The 20,388-nt window shown below is 43.5% G+C and overlaps 1 protein-coding gene across 2 annotated transcripts in view; it reads left to right on the top strand.

Moving 5' to 3' along the window:
• LOC112256349 (transmembrane anterior posterior transformation protein 1 homolog) overlaps positions 1 to 20,388 on the top strand; it is a 45,083-nt gene that overhangs the window by 13,714 nt on the left and 10,981 nt on the right. Inside the window, exons 3-6 of one of the 2 annotated variants that reach the window (XM_042325619.1) lie at positions 7,114 to 7,232; positions 7,644 to 7,676; positions 19,110 to 19,272; positions 20,230 to 20,365. In XM_042325619.1, the coding sequence (XP_042181553.1) occupies positions 7,114 to 7,232; positions 7,644 to 7,676; positions 19,110 to 19,272; positions 20,230 to 20,365 (451 nt within the window). The remainder of the gene's footprint in view (positions 1 to 7,113; positions 7,233 to 7,643; positions 7,677 to 19,109; positions 19,273 to 20,229; positions 20,366 to 20,388) is intronic. The other variant, XM_024429527.2, reaches the window with a different exon arrangement.

Below are 20,388 nucleotides of genomic sequence, written 5' to 3'. Positions count from 1 at the left end.
GTCTAGCCAACCTGGATCTACAGTGCATTCGGAAAGCATTCAGACCCCTTGATTTTTTTTTTTCCTCCACATTTTATTATGTTAAAGCCTTACTCTAAAATTTATCAAATAGTTATTTTCCTCATCAACCTACACACAATACCCCATAATGACAAAGCAAAAACGTGTTTTAAATGTTTGTTTTTTAAAAATGTATACAAAATAAACTGATATCACATTTACATAAGTATTGGCAGTGGCAGATTAGCTGGTAAGAGAGTTTAAATAGGCTAATAACACGAATGCTTTTATAGCTAGCTATGAAGCTAACTCAACTCTGCAGTGGTGGGGCGTAAAGGCAGAGTTGAGTGAAGCCCCTTCAACTGTAAACTTGACCTGTCCTTTATAAATCAAATATTACAGGCGGAGGCGTATCAGGTTATTCACGTAGCCTTCCACGTTATTCACGTAGCCTTCCACGTTATTCACATAGCCCACCACAGATGAGCAAAGTTTATTTTCATGGAACCCCAAAGGTCTCGTACCTAACCACCCAGTGGCTTTCCATAGTCCCCCTACACACATGTCCATGGAGCTGGTACAGCGCCGCAGAGATACCGATTTTTGCGCCAACCTGTCACTCGATAGTTTTAACTTCAGGGGCATAAAACTGAAGAGGCACGAGTTTCAACTGAGCCCCATTTTACCCCCTCGTGGAACTGGGCCCGCAAGCAGAGCTGTTTTACGGAAATATAAATATCCTGTGCTTTTTCCTTTGGTTCATAGGCGCATACAGACACAGCTTGGCTCCATTGTAACTGTGAAGCGCCATGGTGCGCTTGCATATGTGGCTCAGCCAGGACTGTTCCTTTTCTAACTGAATGAAAACCTTTTGAACAATGTGTTTTAAGTTGGGATACAGATGACAAAAATGCAGAATGGCGTTAAATTATTAGGCATACTGATTATTTCTCACTATCTACTTGTGAGCAACTCATTAACAGCCCACGAGCTACCGGACATGCAGTTTTCTGCTAAGGTGCAACCTTAGGTAGGGCAATGGAAGGTTACCCCGAGTCAGTCTGCGCTACAACAAAGCCTAATCAGACATGAATGTGCTCATAATGGTTTTAACAGGCAAAGTGAGATAATACAATGAATTTGCTCATGGTGCACGCAGCTCAAATGATATGGAACAGCACCATTGGACCAACACCTTCGGAACATGAAACAACGATACAAATGTAACGGCACAACAAAATAGAGAAACTCTTTTATTTTGCAGTTGCTTTTTTTAAACCTCAGTGGTGCAACTAGTGCTCTTTTAAGTGCACTGAAAACGGTGTGCGCAGGAGTAAAGCAAGGTCAAAACCAGTTATCTTTTTTGATATAATTATTATATCATATATAAAATGGACATATCTAGTTTAATACAGACCTGCTCGAAACAATATTAATCATTGAAAACGACAAATTACCCAATGGATTTTTATAATATTCTGGTAATAAAGTGGGTGTGCAGAAACATATGTTTGCACCCCTATTTTGAAAGTGGTGATGCAGCGGCTTCTGTTTCCTCCGTTGCTCAGGCACCAATATGCACGCGCGCACACACACTCGCACACAAAACAGAGACCCAGAGATATAACCAAAGGTCAGTTGAGCAGTGTTTGTTTAGCGTTGCCCTTGATAATGTCCTGGTACATCTGGTGTTTCCAAGAGCAGTGAAAGTAAGTTATTCTATTTTTGTATTGCTGTTCACATAGCATTTGTTATACAGTTGACACAACTTGGTCATTTGTATTGATCTACAAAGTATAGTGTGTAGGTCTACACAATTCAAAAACTACAAGGCTACTTGCCACATCACTTCTATGATGTATTGCCTACTGCAACACAATGTTTTTCAGTAGGCTGTCATAGCCGTAATATGGCTGATTTAGTGTCTCTCTACAACCACTAGATGGTGATGTTGTAACAAATTCCATTGAGAATATAAACAAACATTCCCCTAAACTCATCTGGGAATAATAAACTTCTGCACTAGAGTCTGATCCCAGAAAGAGGCAGTCTGATTCACCTATATCTCAGTCTCCTCAAACATCGATACCACCCTTGTATGTGCCTTGAGGTACTATTCTGGGACTACTGTTAATATGGATATCAAATGGACCTCAACCATCACATCATTTGCAATTTTTCATTTTTTATTTTGCCCTCTGGCAAGAGTGCTCCCTACAGACATTCACATTGAGACAGTGGACGTCAGTGAAGATCAGTCGTCACCTAGCCCATGTCCCATTCTAACCCTCATTGGTTAGCTATATCATTCCAAGTCTTTGGGAAGTGAGGAATGTGTGTAAATGGAGCATTGTGACCTTCTGGCTCTAGAAGCTCTGCCTGGAGTTGCTGAAGTTCCCACAGCCAGGGACAGGCCAATGAAAGGATGACTTGTGACTCTGTTAGCCAACCCAACTACCACTACCTACTTCCTGGTGGGAAACAGGAAGTGTTGCAACCCCCTTACTGCTGGTGTTTGTGAGGCTAACGCAGGACACACTGGAGCTCGCGCACTTCCCTCCCTCTCATCATGAGATGATATGGTATTTGCCTTTTGAGAAGGTACAGTGGGGTCTGAAATTATTGACACCCTTGGCCTTGATAAAGATAAGCAATAATGGCTGCCTAAAATAAATCATTCAAATACTGAGCTACATTGTATGCAAGAAAAATTGGTAAATGATTTTATACTAATACAATTGCTCAGAGAAAGTAATACAAAATATATTGAATTCGTATCAATAAAGTAGTCAAAAGTTTAGTATTCAGTCCCATATTCCCAGCAAACAAAGAATACATCGAGCTTGTGACTCTACAAACATGTTGGATACCTTCCCAGTTTGTTTTGTTCTTGTTTCAGATTATTTTGTTCCCAGTAGAATCAAATAATGTTATTAGTCACATGCGCCAAATATGACCGGTGTAGACAGTGAAATGCTTACTTACAAACCCCTAACCAACAATGCAGTTTAAAAATATGAATAAGAAGTAAAAGTAACAAGTAGTTAAAGAGCAGCAGTAAAATAACAATAGAGAGGCTATATACAGGGGGGTACCGGTACAGAGTCAATGTGTGGGGGGCACCGGTTAGTCGAGGTAATTGAGGTAATATGTACAGTTGAAGAAGTCGGAAGTTTACATTTAAACTCAGTTTTTCACAATTCCTGACATTTAATCCTCATAAAAATTAACCGACTTAGGTAAGAGAGGATCACCACTTTATTTTAAGAATGTGAAATGTCAGAATAATACTAGAGAGAATGATTTATTTCAGCTTTTATTTCTTTCATCACATTCCCAGTGGGTCAGAAGTTTACACTCAGTTAGTATTTGGTAGCATTGCCTTGAAATTGTTTAACTTGGGTCAAATGTTTCGGGGAGCCTTCCACAAGCTTCCCACAATATGTTGGGTGAATTTTGGCCCATTCCTCCTGACAGAGCTGGTGTAACTGAGTCAGGTTTGTAGGCCTCCTTGCTCGCACACGCTTTTTCAGTTCTGTCCACAAATGTTCTATAGGATTGAGGTCAGGGCTTTGTGATGGACACTCCAATACCTTGACTTTGTTGTCCTTAAGCCATTTTGCCACAACTTTGGAAGTATGCTTGGGGTCATTGTCCATTTGGAAGACCCATTTGCGACCAAGCTTTAACTTCCTGACTGATGTCTTGGAGATGTTGCTTCAATATATTCACATAATTTTCCTGCCTCATGAAGCCATCTATTTTGTGAAGTGCACCAGGTCCTCCTGCAGCAAAGCACCCCCACAACATGATGCTGCCATCCCCATGCTTCACGGTTTTGGTGGTGTTCTTCGGCTTGCAAGCCTCCCCCTTTTTCCTCTGAACATGATGGTCATTATGGCCAAACGGTTCTATTTTTGTTTCATCAGACCAGAGGACATTTCTCCAAAAAGAACGATCTTTGTCCCCATGTGCAGTTGCAAACTGAAGTCTGGCTTTTCTATGGCGGTTTTGGAGCAGTGGCTTCTTCCTTGCTGAGCGGCCTTTCAGATTATGTCGATATAGGACTCGTTTTACAGTAGATCTAGATACATTTGTACCGGTTTCCTCCAGCATCTTCACAAGGTCCTTTGCTGCTGTTCTGGGATTGATTTGCACTTTTCGCACCAAAGTACATTCATCTCTAGGAGACAGAATGCGTTGCCTTCCTGAGCGGTATGACGCCTGCGTGGTCTCATGGTGTTTATACTTCTGTACTATTGTTTGTACAGATGAACGTGGTACCTTCAGGCGTTTGAAAATTGCTCCCAAGGATGAACCAGACTTGTGGAGGTCTACAATTTTCTTTCTGAGGTCTTGGCTGATTTCTTTTGATTTTCCAATGATGTCAAGCAAAGAGACACTGAGTTTGATGGTAGGCCTTGAAATACGTCCACAGGTAAACCTCCAATTGACTCAAATCATGTCAATTAGCCTATCAGAAGCTTCTAAAACCATGTCATCTTTTTCTGGAATTTTCCAAGCTGTTTAAAGGCACAGTCAACTTTGTGTATGTAAACTTCTGACCCACTGGAATTGTGATACAGTGAAATAATCTGTCTTTAAACAATTGTTGGAAAAATGACTTATGTCATGCACAAAGTAGATGTCCTATCCAACTTGCCCAAACTATAGTTTGTTAAACAAGAAATTTGTGGAGTGGTTGAAAAACATGTTTTAATGACTCCAACATGTGTATGAAAATTTCTGACTTTAACTGCACATGTAAGTAGAGTTATTAAATGTATTATTAATAAATAATAATAAAAAAATTTTTGTGGATGGCGAGGAGCTCCCTACCTGCTCCACTACAGCCCCGTTGATGAGAATGGGGTGCACGGTCCTCCTTTTCCTGTATCCACAATCATCTCTTTTGTCTTGATCACGTTGAGGGAGAGGTTGTCCTGGCACCACACGGCCAGGTCTCTGACCTCCCTATAGGCTGTCTCATCGTTGTCGGTAATCCGGCCTACCACTGTTGTCATCAGCAAACTTAATTGTGGTGTTGGAGTCGTGCCTGGCCGTGCAGTCATGAGTGAACAGGGAGTACAGGAGGGGACTGAGCATGCACCCCTGAGGGTCCCCTATGTTGAGGATCAGCGTGGCTGATGTGTTGTTACCTACCCACCTGGGGGCGGCCCGTCAGAAAGTCCAGGATCCAGTTGCAGAGGGAGATGTTTAGTCCTAGGGTCCTTAGCTTATTGATGACCTTTGAGGGCACTATGGTGTTGACCGCTGAGCTGTAGTCAATGAATAGCATTCTCACATATGTGTTCCTTTTGTCCAGGTGGGAAAGGGCAGTGTGGAGTGTAATAGAGATTGCATCATCTGTGGATCTGTTAGGGCGGTATGCAAATTGGAGTAGGTCTAGGGTTTCTGGGATAATGGTGTTGATGTGAGCCATGACCAGCCTTTCAAAGCACTTCATGGCTACAGACGTGAATGCTATGGGTCTGTAGTCATTTTGTCAGGTAAATAATGTATTGTGTCATTTTGGAGTGCTTTTATTGTAAATAAGAATATATTTTTCAAAACACTTCTACATTAATGTGGAGGCTACTGTACCGTGATTACATATAATCCTGAATGAATCGTGAATAATGATGAGTGAGAAAGTAACAGAAGGTCAAAGATGATACATTTGTTTACATCCCTGTAGTGAGCATTTTGCCTTTGCCAAGATTATACATCCACCTGACTGGTGTGGCATATCAAGAAGATGATTAAACAGCATGATCATTACACAGGTGCACCTTGTGCTGGGGACAATTAAAGGCCACTCTAAATGTGCAGTTTTGTAACACAACGCAAGGTTTTGACGGAGTGTGCATTGGCATGCTGACTGCAGAATTGTCCACCAATTTTAGCGAATTTGGCAGTACGTCCAACCGGCCTCACAACTGCAGACCACATGTAACAACGCCAGCCCAGGACCTCCACATCCGGCTTCTTCACCTGCGGGATTGTCACCTGGACAGCTGATGTTTGTGGGTTTGCACAACTGAAGAATTTCTGTGCAAACTGTCAGAAACCGTCTCAGAGAAGCTCACCTGCGTGCTCGTCATCCTCACCAGGGTCTTGGCCCGACTGCAGTTCGGGATCGTAACTGACTTCAGTGGGCAAAATGCTCACCTTCGATGGCCACTGGCACGTTGGAGAAGTGTGCTCTTCACAGATGTATCCTGGTTTAAACTGCACTGGGCAGATGACAGACCCCATATATGGCGATGTGCGGGCAAGCGTTTTGCTGTTGTCAACGCTTTAAACAGAGTGCCCCCTAGTGGCGGTGGGGTTATGGTATGGGCAGGCATGAACTACACACAACGAACACAATTACATTTTTATCTAAGTCAATTTGAATGCACAGATACCCTGACGAGATTCTGAAGCCCATTGTTGTGCCATTCATCCGCCGCATCATATTTCAGCATGATATTGAAAATGTCCCAGATCTTCAATGGCCTGCATACTCACCAGACATGTCACCCATTGAGCAGGTGTGGGATGCTCTGGATCGACGTATGACTGTGTTTTCCAGTCCCTGCCAATATCCAGCAACTTCGCACAGCCATTGAAAAAGAATGGGACAACATTCCACAGGCCTATATCAACAGCCTGATCAACTTTATGCGAAGGAGATGTGTCGCGCTGCATGAGGCAAATGGTGGTCACACCAGATACTGACTGGTTTTCTGATCCACACCCCTACCTTTTCTTTTAAAGGTATCTGTGACCAACGGATGCATGTCTGTATTTCCAGTCATGTGAAATCCCTAGATTAGGGTCTAATTGAATTATTTAAATGGACTGATTTCCTTATATGAACTGTAACTCAGTAAAATCATTGAAATTGTTGCATGTTGCGTTTTTATATTTTTGTTCGGTGTAGCATATGGCTTGACCTGTCAAAACAAAAACATGCCGTTCTGTAGAGATGGAGAGACACGAACCCTTGACGCTCTAAACGTACACATCGCCTACGTAGTCACACACGCAGACACTGGCTCTATCTGTAGGTGTGATCAAGCAGCCATGTTTTACCTGTGTGTGTTGTGTTGTGTTCTTACCCTACAGCTGATGATCTTTGGCTTCTTCCTGTGTCTGGATGCCTTCCTCTACGTGTTCACGCTGCTTCCCCTCCGGGTGCTGCTGGCCCTGCTACACCTCGTCACCCTGCCCTGCTGCAGCCTCGGGTGAGCCCCCCCCCCACACACACACACACACACTCTGGGTCACGTTTCACTGGGTGCTCCGTACTGAACGTTGCATATAGAAATGCCGTGAATAGATGGGTATACAGGGCAATATAGATGGGTATATCTCACCTAGCTTTCCCAGAAAATAGACCTAGTTCCCCAAGTGAATTGCACTTGGGGCATAATCCTAACTTTGCTTGTGTCACTCAGACTTGAATGTAAATCACACCCTGATATCAGGTGAGATTTGCATGTAGTGTGTCTAGTTAGAATTTGTCCCTTTTAGAAGACGGATACATACGTAAGATAGGTTTATGTATACTTTACAGTGAGTATTGTAATCACTCGGTGTGCCTGTGACTGGTCTGTACCAAGGTCCCTCTCTTCCCTTGCCTTCTTTCCCTGCAGGGCAAACGTATGCCCCTACTGCAATCGGAGCAGGTACGCTAGTCTCACGTCTGCCACAGCTTTATCATTTATATTACATGTAGGTTCTCCATCTTGTTTGTCCTGATATGCAGCTTTGTGCTGTATACTTCATGCTCCATGCTAAAGCCACTGAGGCGCCATTTTAGTGTTCACAAACAGGGCTGTGCTCGCCACGACACCTTGCTTTCCCTGGTGCCAATTCCATGTAATATTCCCACACTGGTGCTCTGCTTTTCTCTGCCATCTGTAAAACACACACACAGCTCTGAAGTGACAATGATACTGAAGAGTCTGCTTAGGAGACAAATACTCTCAACTGTTTGAATAAAAATAGTTTAAGTTACCTGTGATGAATGTTGTAAACAACTGTACTTTCTATATGCAGGAAATCCTATTTTAATAATGGACATGGTAAGACTTGACTACCAAAGTGCGAGTCATAATTCCCATGACACCTAGCAAAATCTGAAAAGCGGTTCCTTAATTCATTTCTTGCATAGGATATTTTTAGATTCACTTAAAATAAGGTCTGTGTTTCGTGTAACACCACCTTGCCAATCTTATAACTGTGTAGATATCCATAGGACAAGGTAATTCGAATCAATATTGGCTAAATATAAGCGAAGATCATTTTTTTTGTAGAGTGGATTTATGAAAATATTTTGACAAATGTTACCTTATCCTAGTGAGATTTACACGGGTATCAAAACGCCGAGGCGGTTTAAGCCTGCACGAAACACAGACCTTATTTGAAGACGATCAAGATATTCTCTATGGAAGACATGAACGGTAAAATAACGAAGGAACACCTTTCAAGTTCAGCCGCAAGTCATTACAGGAATTATAACGCGTTGACTATTTCTCTCTAAACCATATACCTTTGACTATTACGAGCCTGCTGCTGCCTACCACCCCTTAGTCAGACTGCTCTATCAAATAGCAAATCATAGACTGAACTATAATAAACACACAGAAATACGAGCCTTAGTTTCCGGATTTTACCAGCTCCAACAAAAATCAGCTCCAACAAAACGTTTATTCCGTTCCGTATTGTATCTAACGGGTGGCATCCATGAGTCTAAATATTCCTGTTACATTGCACAACCTTCAATTTTATGTCATAATTACGTAAAATTCTGGCAACTTAGTTCGCAAAGAGCCAGGCGGCCCAAACTGTTGCAAATACCCTGACTGCGTGCAATGAACGCAAGAGAAGTGACATAATTTCACCTGGTTAATATTGCCTGCTAACCTGGATTTCTTTTAGGTAAATATGCAGGTTTAAAAAATATTATACTTGTGTATTGATTTTAAGAAAGGCATTGATGTTTGTGGTTAAGTACACATTGGAGCAACGACAGTCATTGATTGATTGTTTTTTATAAGATAAGTTTAATGCTAGCTAGCAACTTACCTTGGCTTACTGCATTCGCATAACAGGCAGGCTCCTCGTGAGGCAGGTGGTTAGTGCGTTGGACTAGTTAACTGTAAGGTTGCAAGATTGAATCCCCCGAGCTGACAAGATAAAAATCTGTCGTTCTGCCTCGTTCCTAGGCCCTCATTGAAAATAAGAATGTGTTCTTAACTGACTTGCTTAGTTAAATAAAGGTGTAAACATTTTTTTTTTAAATCTGCAAAATCGGCACCCAAAAATACCAATTTCCGATTGTTATGAAAATGAAATCGGCCATTCCGATTAATCGGTCGACCTCTAGCTCATATACATAGTGGACATGGTTTCTTCAAGACTGATTTCCCACGGTATATCAAAGCTCCAGTCTTGTTGAAATGCTTTTAACATCAAATTACAACACACCAACAATGTGCAGTTCTCCCACTACTTTGAGGAACACAGAAGCTGTAATCAGGCACTGTGACTGGTTACTAGCTCTACTGAGGTATTTTCTAGGTAAACATTATTATTTTTTATTTTTTTTACTGATAAGTAATGTTTGACCACACCTCAAATGACACTCCAGAGTACAAGATGTGCTATTTTGAATTCCTTAGCTTGAAAACATTTCAATGTACCTCATCCACCCTATACAGAAAATGAGTATGAATTGCAAAGGTCATTTGCCAAGTCCACTCCTATATCTTTGAGTGTCATTTTTCTGTTGTTGGTGTTTTGACCTTACCCTGTCATTTTTTTGGAAGTGGTGTTAGGCCAAAGGTGATAGATAAAACGATGTCTTCACTGACAAACAACTGTCGGCACAGTCAATCTTTCAGATCTGAGATGCCCCAGGAGAGGCTTAGCAAAAACTCCACACCTCCGCTGATAACGCGTATCCCAGTACTTTGTCCTGAAAAACTGTTCCTCTCACACAGCACAGCTCAGCGCTGATTGCTGTGGCCTTTGTGAGCCGTTTGATGATGCAGCATGCCCTTTTTGTGTCTGTCTGCATGGCAGCGAAGCATGACTGACCTTTATACACACACACACACACACCTCTGTTGTTGGCCTGAGCTGCAGTTAGTCAGCTAGGGGGCTATCAGATTCATGGTGATTGCTGGTGCCAGGGGAACAGGGTTACACAGGGCCTGGCATTCACTAACATACACGGGCAGGACAGAGAGTACACTCTCTCTCATCGTGCATTTGACTTTAATAGCCTAAGCAGTGTCATGTTATGGGTCATTCACTGGTCACTCCTCTGCAAAGGTCCACTAGAATGTGCCAAAGTGCTGTGTCTGAGTGCGGCCAGTAGAGGGTGCTAGAGCACCAGCAGTGAATTCTTCTTGTTTTTGCCCCAGTATGAATTGGCATATAATATAGCATATGCTTCCTTCTTCCTCTCTTTGAGGTTATCACGGATCTCTAAATGATTGAATAAGTGAAAGAAAGATCTTCCAGGCCCCCAGTATTTATCAAAAATCAACAGTGACCCTAAGTCCATCTTGCCATAACTTTTATGATAATGAAGATTATGACGCTGATGTTGTTTGCTTCCCTTCATACTTCAATGCTCACTGCACACAATTTGGGAAGTAGATGAGACACCAGATTAAGCATTCTAATTTGCACTTTCTGAATTCAAGCCCCTCTCTCGCACCCCAGCGTCACTGCCACCTTCCCAAAATAACCTCCCGACAGACCGACTGAGCTATTGAGATGTTTGGCACCTCCTCTGCCAATCACCTTGTGAATGGTTATTCTGAGTCTTACCGCAGGCATTGAGAAATCTTAAAAGGTGATTTTAAAATATATATTTTTATATATATATATATATATATTTCCCTCTCTCTTTTAGGAAGCTTTTTTGGCAACTTCTTCTTTAAGTTCACTAAGGTGAGGGTGTTGATGGATAGTCTTATTTGTGGGGTTTTATGTCGTTATTCAATCTATTGTTGATAGTGGATTCTTGAATATCGCAAAGTCAGCTCCATCCATTCGGGACAGGCTGCTGTACGAATCAAACACGCACTATCCAGAAATCCACCGTCTGCAATCGATTTGAAATCTGGCCTTAGTTTGAGTAATACGTAGTGAAGTGGTGGGCATGCAAAGGATTAAGGTACTAGTATGCAGTAGTTATACTGGCTTAGATGTACGGTAGATCAGCCTATTTAGTAGCCTTTCACATAATAACTCCATGTCTTGACCTTCTACTCCCCAACAGAGACTCAATAGCCCTATGGATTTGTCAGTCTTCCCCTAGCATGCTCTCATGCTGGCGTGCCATTTTTAACTTTCAATTCTCCTATTGGTGTATTTATTTATTTTACCTTTTTTATTTAACTAGGCAAGTCAGTTCAGAACAAATTCTTATTTTCAATGACGGCCTAGGAACAGTGGGTTAACTGCCTTGTTCAGGGGCAGAACGACAGATTTGTACCTTGTCAGCTCGGGGATTCGAACTTTCAACTTTTCGATTACTAGCCCAACTCTCTAACCACTAGGCCGCCCCGTGTGGCTAACATTACATATGTGTAAATGTAACAGATTTGGTTAGCTAATTCACCCCCCCAAAAAAAAAAATCATCATCGGTTGAATGTGTTCGATGCTCCAACCAACCCCGATCAACCAGAGTTCACAAAAGTTTATATTTATAATGTTTATTACGAGCTGCATTAACATCAGCCAATAGCAAATAATCCCGGATGCTCAAAAGACCTGGACAGTCATTCTACTGGTGCCTTGACAACCACTGTGGGTATTAAACCACTTCGACACGGCACACATGACTCCTGTCCTGACATTGACCTTATAGCCTAATAGTGCATGAAGCTTACAGCCAACCAAGATCCCAATGTTCACTGTGTTCACTGTGTCGTATAACAGTGTTATCAAAAGCACTAGGCCTACTAAATTGTGGCACACTAATGTGATTGGATTGTGTGTGTGTGTGTACATGCGTACATATGTATGACTAGGCTCTGTGTGTGTGTGTACATGCGTACATATGTATGACTAGGCTCTGTGTGTGTGTGTGTACATGCGTACATATGTATGACTAGGCTCTGTGTACGTGTACATGCGTACAGTAGGCTCTGTGTGTGTTGTACAGATGTATGACTAGGCTGTGTGTGTGTACATGCAGATGTATGACTAGGCTGTGTGTGTGTACATGCAGATGTATGACTAGGCTGTGTGTGCGTGTACATGCAGATATGTGACTAGGCTGTGTGTGTGTGTACATGCTGTAGGCTGTGTGTGTGTGTACATGCAGATATGTGACTAGGCTGTGTGTGTGTGTACATGCAGATATGTGACTAGGCTGTGTGTGTGTGTACATGCAGATATGTGACTAGGCTGTGTGTGTGTACATGCAGATGTGTGACTAGGCTGTGTGTGTACATGCAGATGTGTGACTAGGCTGTGTGTGTGTGTGTGTGTGTACATGCAGATGTGTGACTAGGCTGTGTGTGTGTGTGTGTGTGTGTGTGTGTGTGTGTGTGTACATGCAGATGTGTGACTAGGCTGTGTGTGTGTGTGCATGCAGATGTGTGACTAGGCTGTGTGTGTACATGCAGATGTGTGACTAGGCTGTGTGTGTGTGTGTGTGTTGTAACGGTTTTGACTTGAGGTTATTATTTATAGGGGTGCCAGGTAGGTTGTGCCTACCAGAGAAAACATTGGTTTCTCCTTTTAGTTTGGGTGGGAATGAGTCCCATCTGGTCCGTCAAGTCTATACCAATACAAAGGACTTATGTAAAAGTCAGGATGGAAATAAACCCTTAAAACATTGGAAAGAACTTCAAAAACAACTATATTCTTTTGCGTGGGTTGTATTAGCAACAACAATGATTACACACATAAAACAATATCACAATGATTTCTGGTTCCTCCAGAAATGTCCTGTACCTCGGGCCTAAAAAGAGTCCAGCCCGGTAAAGGAGTTCAGTGAACTCAAGTGACTTTTGTCATGCAATGTTTGTCCGTTCATTCCGTGTAGCGTAAACCCAGTATTAAACATACAATCAATATAACAATTATTTTACCACAGAACTTTAAAGCGTATCGACTCTTACTAAGTCCTCAACTACAACTAACTACATAAATCACAGTATACATCACATCAAAACAAATGAAATACCGTATACAAAAAGGTGGTAGTCAGTCGGTCAGTCAGACAATCCAATCCGCCAATAGATCTCCAGCGGAGAAAGGCCACGAAGAACGGAGAGGTGTAGTCCACGGACGCAAAGAGTGGATCCGATCCTGGGTAAACTCTCTTAGGCTACAAAACACACGTTTAACGGCAACAAAACAAACGGAATAGAGAAGCATCGGCACTGAGGGTTGAACACGTCCTCATTCACGTCTCCATCACAACCCCACTTTTGCGCAGCTGATGCTGGCTATTTAATTGGGAATTAAAGGGAAAGCGCCCTATTGGAAGGAGCTGCACTGAGACGGTTCAGAATAATTCAGGGCCGTCACAGTGTGTACATGCAGATGTGTGACTAGGCTGTGTGTGTGTGTGTACATGCAGATGTGTGACTAGGCTGTGTGTGTGTGTGTGTGTGTGTGTGTACATGCAGATGTGTGACTAGGCTGTGTGTGTGTGTACATGCAGATGTGTGACTAGGCTGTGTGTGTGTGTGTACATGCAGATGTGTGACTAGGTTGTGTGTGTGTGTACATGCAGATGTGTGACTAGGCTGTGTGTGTGTGTACATGCAGATGTGTGACTAGGCTGTGTGTGTGTGTACATGCAGATGTGTGACTAGGCTGTGTGTGTGTGTACATGCAGATGTGTGACTAGGCTGTGTGTGTGTGTACATGCAGATGTGTGACTAGGCTGTGTGTGTGTGTACATGCAGATGTGTGACTAGGCTGTGTGTGTGTGTACATGCAGATGTGTGACTAGGCTGTGTGTGTGTGTACATGCAGATGTGTGACTAGGCTGTGTGTGTGTACATGCAGATGTGTGACTAGGCTGTGTGTGTGTGTACATGCAGATGTGTGACTAGGCTGTGTGTGTGTGTACATGCAGATGTGTGACTAGGCTGTGTGTGTGTGTGTACATGCAGATGTGTGACTAGGCTGTGTGTGTGTGTGTACATGCAGATGTGTGCCTAGGCTGTGTGTGTGTGTGTGTGTACATGCAGATGTGTGACTAGGCTGTGTGTGTGTGTGTGTACATGCAGATGTGTGACTAGGCTGTGTGTGTGTGTGTGTGTGTACATGCAGATGTGTGACTAGGCTGTGTGTGTGTGTGTACATGCAGATGTGTGACTAGGCTGTGTGTGTGTGTGTGTGTGTGTGTGTGTACATGCAGATGTGTGACTAGGCTGTGTGTGTGTGTGTGTGTGTACATGCAGATGTGTGACTAGGCTGTGTGTGTGTGTGTACATGCAGATGTGTGACTAGGCTGTGTGTGTGTGTGTGTGTGTGTGTACATGCAGATGTGTGACTAGGCTGTGTGTGTGTGTGTGTGTACATGCAGATGTGTGACTAGGCTGTGTGTGTGTGTGTGTGTACATGCAGATGTGTGACTAGGCTGTGTGTGTGTGTGTACATGCAGATGTGTGACTAGGCTGTGTGTGTGTGTGTGTGTACATGCAGATGTGTGACTAGGCTGTGTGTGTGTGTGTGTGTGTACATGCAGATGTGTGACTAGGCTGTGTGTGTGTGTGTGTGTGTACATGCAGATGTGTGACTAGGCTGTGTGTGTGTGTACATGCAGATGTGTGACTAGGCTGTGTGTGTGTGTACATGCAGATGTGTGACTAGGCTGTGTGTGTGTGTGTGTGTGTGTGTGTACATGCAGATGTGTGACTAGGCTGTGTGTCTAGGCTGTGTGTGTACATGCAGATGTGTGACTAGGCTGTGTGTGTACATGCAGATGTGTGACTAGGCTGTGTGTCTAGGCTGTGTGTGTACATGCAGATGTGTGACTAGGCTGTGTACATGCAGATGTGTGACTAGGCTGTGTGTCTAGGCTGTGTGTTTACATGCAGATGTGTGACTAGGCTGTGTGTGTGTGTGTACATGCAGATGTGTGACTAGGCTGTGTGTGTGTGTGTGTGTGTACATGCAGATGTGTGACTAGGCCGTGTGTGTGTGTGTGTGTGTACATGCAGATGTGTGACTAGGCTGTGTGTGTGTACATGCAGATGTGTGACTAGGCTGTGTGTGTGTGTGTGTGTGTGTACATGCAGATATGTGACTAGGCTGCGTGTGTGTACATGCAGATATGTGACTAGGCTGTGTGTGTGTGTACATGCAGATATGTGACTAGGCTGTGTGTGTACATGCAGATATGTGACTAGGCTGTGTGTGTGTGTGTGTGTGTGTGTGTGTGTGTGTGTACATGCAGATATGTGACTAGGCTGTGTGTGTGTGTATGTGTACATGCAGATATGTGACTAGGCTGTGTGTGTGTGTGTACATGCAGATATGTGACTAGGCTGTGTGTGTGTACATGCAGATATGTGACTAGGCTGTGTGTGTGTACATGCAGATATGTGACTAGGCTGTGTATGTGTACATGCAGATATGTGACTAGGCTGTGTGTGTGTGTGTGTGTGTGTGTGTGTGTGTGTGTGTGTGTGTGTGTACATGCAGATATGTGTGTGTGTACATGCAGATGTGTGACTAGGCTGTGTGTGTGTGTACATGCAGATGTGTGACTAGGCTGTGTGTGTGTGTACATGCAGATGTGTGACTGGGCTGTGTGTGTGTACATGCAGATATGTGACTAGGCTGTGTGTGTGTGTGTGTGTGTGTGTGTGTACATGCAGATATGTGACTAGGCTGTGTGTGTGTGTATGTGTACATGCAGATATGTGACTAGGCTGTGTGTGTGTGTGTACATGCAGATATGTGACTAGGCTGTGTGTGTGTACATGCAGATATGTGACTAGGCTGTGTGTGTGTACATGCAGATATGTGACTAGGCTGTGTATGTGTACATGCAGATATGTGACTAGGCTGTGTGTGTGTGTGTGTGTGTGTGTGTGTGTGTGTGTACATGCAAATGTATGACTAGGCTGTGTGTGTGTGTACATGCAGATGTGTGACTAGGCTGTGTGTGTGTGTGTACATGCAGATGTGTGACTAGGCTGTGTGTGTGTGTACATGCAGATGTGTGACTGGGCTGTGTGTGTGTACATGCAGATATGTGACTAGGCTGTGTGTGTGTGTGTGTGTGTACATGCAGATGTGTGACTAGGCTGTGTGTGTGTGTACATGCAGATGTGTGACTAGGCTGTGTGTGTGTGTACATGCAGATGTGTGACTGGGCTGTGTGTGTGTACATGCAGATATGTGACTAGGCTGTGTGTGTGTGTGTGTGTGTGTGTGTGTACATGCAGATATGTGACTAGGCTGTGTGTGTGTGTATGTGTACATGCAGATATGTGACTAGGCTGTGTGTGTGTGTGTACATGCAGATATGTGACTAGGCTGTGTGTGTGTGTGTACATGCAGATATGTGACTAGGCTGTGTGTGTGTACATGCAGATATGTGACTAGGCTGTGTATGTGTACATGCAGATATGTGACTAGGCTGTGTGTGTGTGTGTGTGTGTGTGTGTGTGTGTGTGTGTGTGTGTGTGTGTGTGTACATGCAAATGTATGACTAGGCTGTGTGTGTGTGTACATGCAGATGTGTGACAGGCTGTGTGTGTGTGTGTACATGCAGATGTGTGACTAGGCTGTGTGTGTGTGTACATGCAGATGTGTGACTGGGCTGTGTGTGTGTACATGCAGATATGTGACTAGGCTGTGTGTGTGTGTGTGTGTGTGTGTACATGCAGATATGTGACTAGGCTGTGTGTGTACATGCAGATATGTGACTAGGCTGTGTGTGTGTGTGTGTGTGTGTGTGTGTACATGCAGATATGTGACTAGGCTGTGTGTGTGTGTATGTGTACATGCAGATATGTGACTAGGCTGTGTGTGTGTGTATGTGTACATGCAGATATGTGACTAGGCTGTGTGTGTGTGTGTGTGTGTGTGTGTGTACATGCAGATATGTGACTAGGCTGTGTGTGTGTGTGTGTGTGTGTGTGTGTACATGCAGATATGTGACTAGGCTGTGTATGTGTACATGCAGATATGTGACTAGGCTGTGTGTGTGTGTGTGTGTGTGTGTACATGCAAATGTATGACTAGGCTGTGTGTGTGTGTGTGTACATGCAGATATGTGCCTAGGGTGTGTGTGTACATGCAAATGTATGACTAGGCTGTGTGCATGTATGGCGTGTGTGTGTGTACATTAGCGGTCAAAAGTTTTAGAACATCTACTCATTCCAGGATTTTCTTTATTTGTACTATTTTCTGCATTGTAGAATAATAGTGAAGACATAACTATGAAATAACACATACAGAATCATGCAGTAACCAAAAAAGTTTTTAGCAAATCAAAATGTTTAGATTTGAGATTCTTCAAATAGCTACCCTTTGCCTTCATGCAGCATTGCACACTCTTGGCATTGTCCTTAAGCCATTTTCCTGACTGATGTCTTGAGATGTTGCTTCAATATATCCACATAATTTTCCTACCACATGATGCCATCTATTTTGTGAAGTTCACCAGTTCCTCCTGCAGCAAAGCACCCCCACAACATGATGTTGCCACCCCCGTGCTTCACGGTTGGGATGGTGTTCTTTGGCTTGCAAGCCTCCCCTTTTTTCCTCCAAACATGATGATGGTCATTATGGCCAAACAGTTCTATTTTTGTTTCATCAGACCAGAGGACATTTCCCCAAAAAGTATGATCTTTGTCCCCATGTGCAGTTGCAAACCGTAGTCTGGCTTTTTTATGGCGGTTTTGGAGCAGTGGCTTCTTCCTTTCTGAGCGGCCTTTCAGATTATGTCGATATAGGACTCGTTTTAGTGTGGATATGGATACTTTTGTACCTGTTTCCTCCAGAATCTTCACAAGGTCCTTTGCTGTTGTTCTGGGATTGATTTGCACTTTTTGTACCAAAGTACATTCATCTCTAGGGGACGGAATAGGTCTCCTTCCTGAGCGGTATGACCGCTGCGTGGTCCCATGGTGTTTATACTTGCGTACTATTGTTTGTACAGATGAACGTGGTGCCTTCAGGCATTTGGAAATTGCTCCCAGACTTGTGGAGGTCTACAATTTATTTTGTGTGAAGAAAATTGCTTGGGCAAAGAAACACGAGCAATGAACATTAGACCGGTGGAAATATGTCCTTTTGCTCTGGAGTCCAAAATGGAGATATGTAGCTCCATCCACTGTGTCTTTTGTGAGACGTGGTGTGGGTGAACGGATGATCTCCGCATGTGTATTTCCCATCGGAAAGCATGGAGGAGATGGTGTGGGGGTGCTCTGCTGGTGACACGGTCTGATTTAATTTATTTTAACCAGCATGGCATCCACAGCATTCTGCAGTGATACACCATCCCATCTGGTTTACTCTTAGTGGGACGATCATTTGTTTTTCAACAGAACGATGACCCAACACACCTCCAGGCTGTGTAAGGGCTATTTGACCAAGAAGGAGAGCGATGGAGTGCTGCATCAGATGATCTGGCCTCCACAGTCACCCGACCTCAACCCAATTGGGATTGTTTGGGTTGAGTCGTCCCACAGACTTAAGGAAAAGCAGCCAACAAGTGCTGAGAATTTGTGGGAGCGCCTTCACGACTGCTGGTAAATCATTCCAGGTGAAGCTAGTTGAGAGAATGCCCAGAGTGTGTAAAGCTGTCATCAAGGCAACGGGTGGCTATTTGAAGAATCTCAAATATAACATGTATTATGATGTAACACTTGTTTTTGGTTACTACATGATTCCATATGTGTTATTTCATCGTTTCGATGTCTTCACTATTATTCTACAATGTAGAAAATAGTAAAAAAATAAAGAAAAACCCTTGAATGAGTAGGTGTTCTAAAACGTTTGACCGGTAGTGTACATGCATACAGTACATGCAGATGTATGACTTGGCTGTGTGTGTGTACATGCAGATGTATGTCAAGGTTCTATTTGTAACGTGTGTGTGTGTGTGTTCTGCCAGTGGCTCGCGCCTGCTGCAGCCGGCCCAGGTGTGTGACATCTTGAAGGGACTGATAATGGTGCTGTGCTACTCCATGATGCACTACGTGGACTACAGCATGATGTACCACCTGATCCGGGGACAGTCCGTCATCAAACTCTACATCATCTACAACATGCTGGAGGTACAATGGGTTGGATTCAGAGCTGTTGTAGGAATGTGATCTAAAGGTTCCCCTCTATATAGCTTCCACTGATCCAGTCGCGTTAGGTCAGCGGGGAAGGCCTATGTCAATGAAAATCTATTGTTGTTGGATGAAGTATTTGATTAGGGCCTCGGGATACCCTGTTTTATCTGAAATGGAGCAGGTGATATGTTATTAGGGGGAAAATGAGTTGTAGCTGGCGTAAAAAGACGCCTGAGTGGAGTTCCTGCTTTCAGCGGGAGAGGACGCTAGGTTGAATTAGCTGTATCCCTGAATCGGATATATCCGGTTGTTGGTAACTCCACTAAGGGTGTGCCGATATAAACCATACAATTTTTTTGTTGTCATAGACTCAAGTCACGTTAGTCAAGACTGTTCTCTCTGCTACCGCACGGCAAGCGGAACTGGAGCGCCAAGTCTAGGTCCAAAATGCTCCTTGACAGAATGACTATTTACATTGACCCCCCCCCTTTGTTTTTACACTGCTGCTACTCACTCTTTATCATCTATGCATAGTCACTTTACCCCTACCTACATGTACAAATTACCTTGACTAACCTGTACCCCGCACATTTACTCAGTACCGGTACCCCCTTCATACATTCTCGTTATTGTTATTTAATTATGTGTTTATTTTTACTTTTATTTTATTTAGTCAATTATTTTCTTAACTTGTTTCTTAACTTATTTCTTGAACTGCACTGTTGGTTGAGGGCATGTAAGTAAGCATTTCACCATTTATCAGTCCCTTCAAGATGTCCCACAACACCGGTTGCATTCGACACATGTGACATAAAATTTGATTTGAGTAGTGACACACAGTCAAGCGCTGGTAATCTGTCATAGTCTACCACCCGTTGTATCACTTACGAGGTCGCAGGTCACATCATTAACCCATGCTGAACTTGACTTGAACTACTTACCGTCCCTGTTTAGGTAGCCGACCGGCTGTTCTCGTCGTTTGGCCAGGACATCCTTGACGCTCTCTACTGGACGGCCACAGAGCCCAAAGAGAGGAAGAGAGACAGCATAGGGGTCATCCCCCACTTCCTCATGGCTGTATTCTACGTCTGTATCCTTCATGGAGAACTAGGA

This window comes from Oncorhynchus tshawytscha, linkage group LG08 (assembly GCF_018296145.1).
Source record: "Oncorhynchus tshawytscha isolate Ot180627B linkage group LG08, Otsh_v2.0, whole genome shotgun sequence".
Classification (NCBI taxonomy): domain Eukaryota; kingdom Metazoa; phylum Chordata; class Actinopteri; order Salmoniformes; family Salmonidae; genus Oncorhynchus; species Oncorhynchus tshawytscha.
This window is presented reverse-complemented; position numbering and strand designations above follow the sequence as displayed.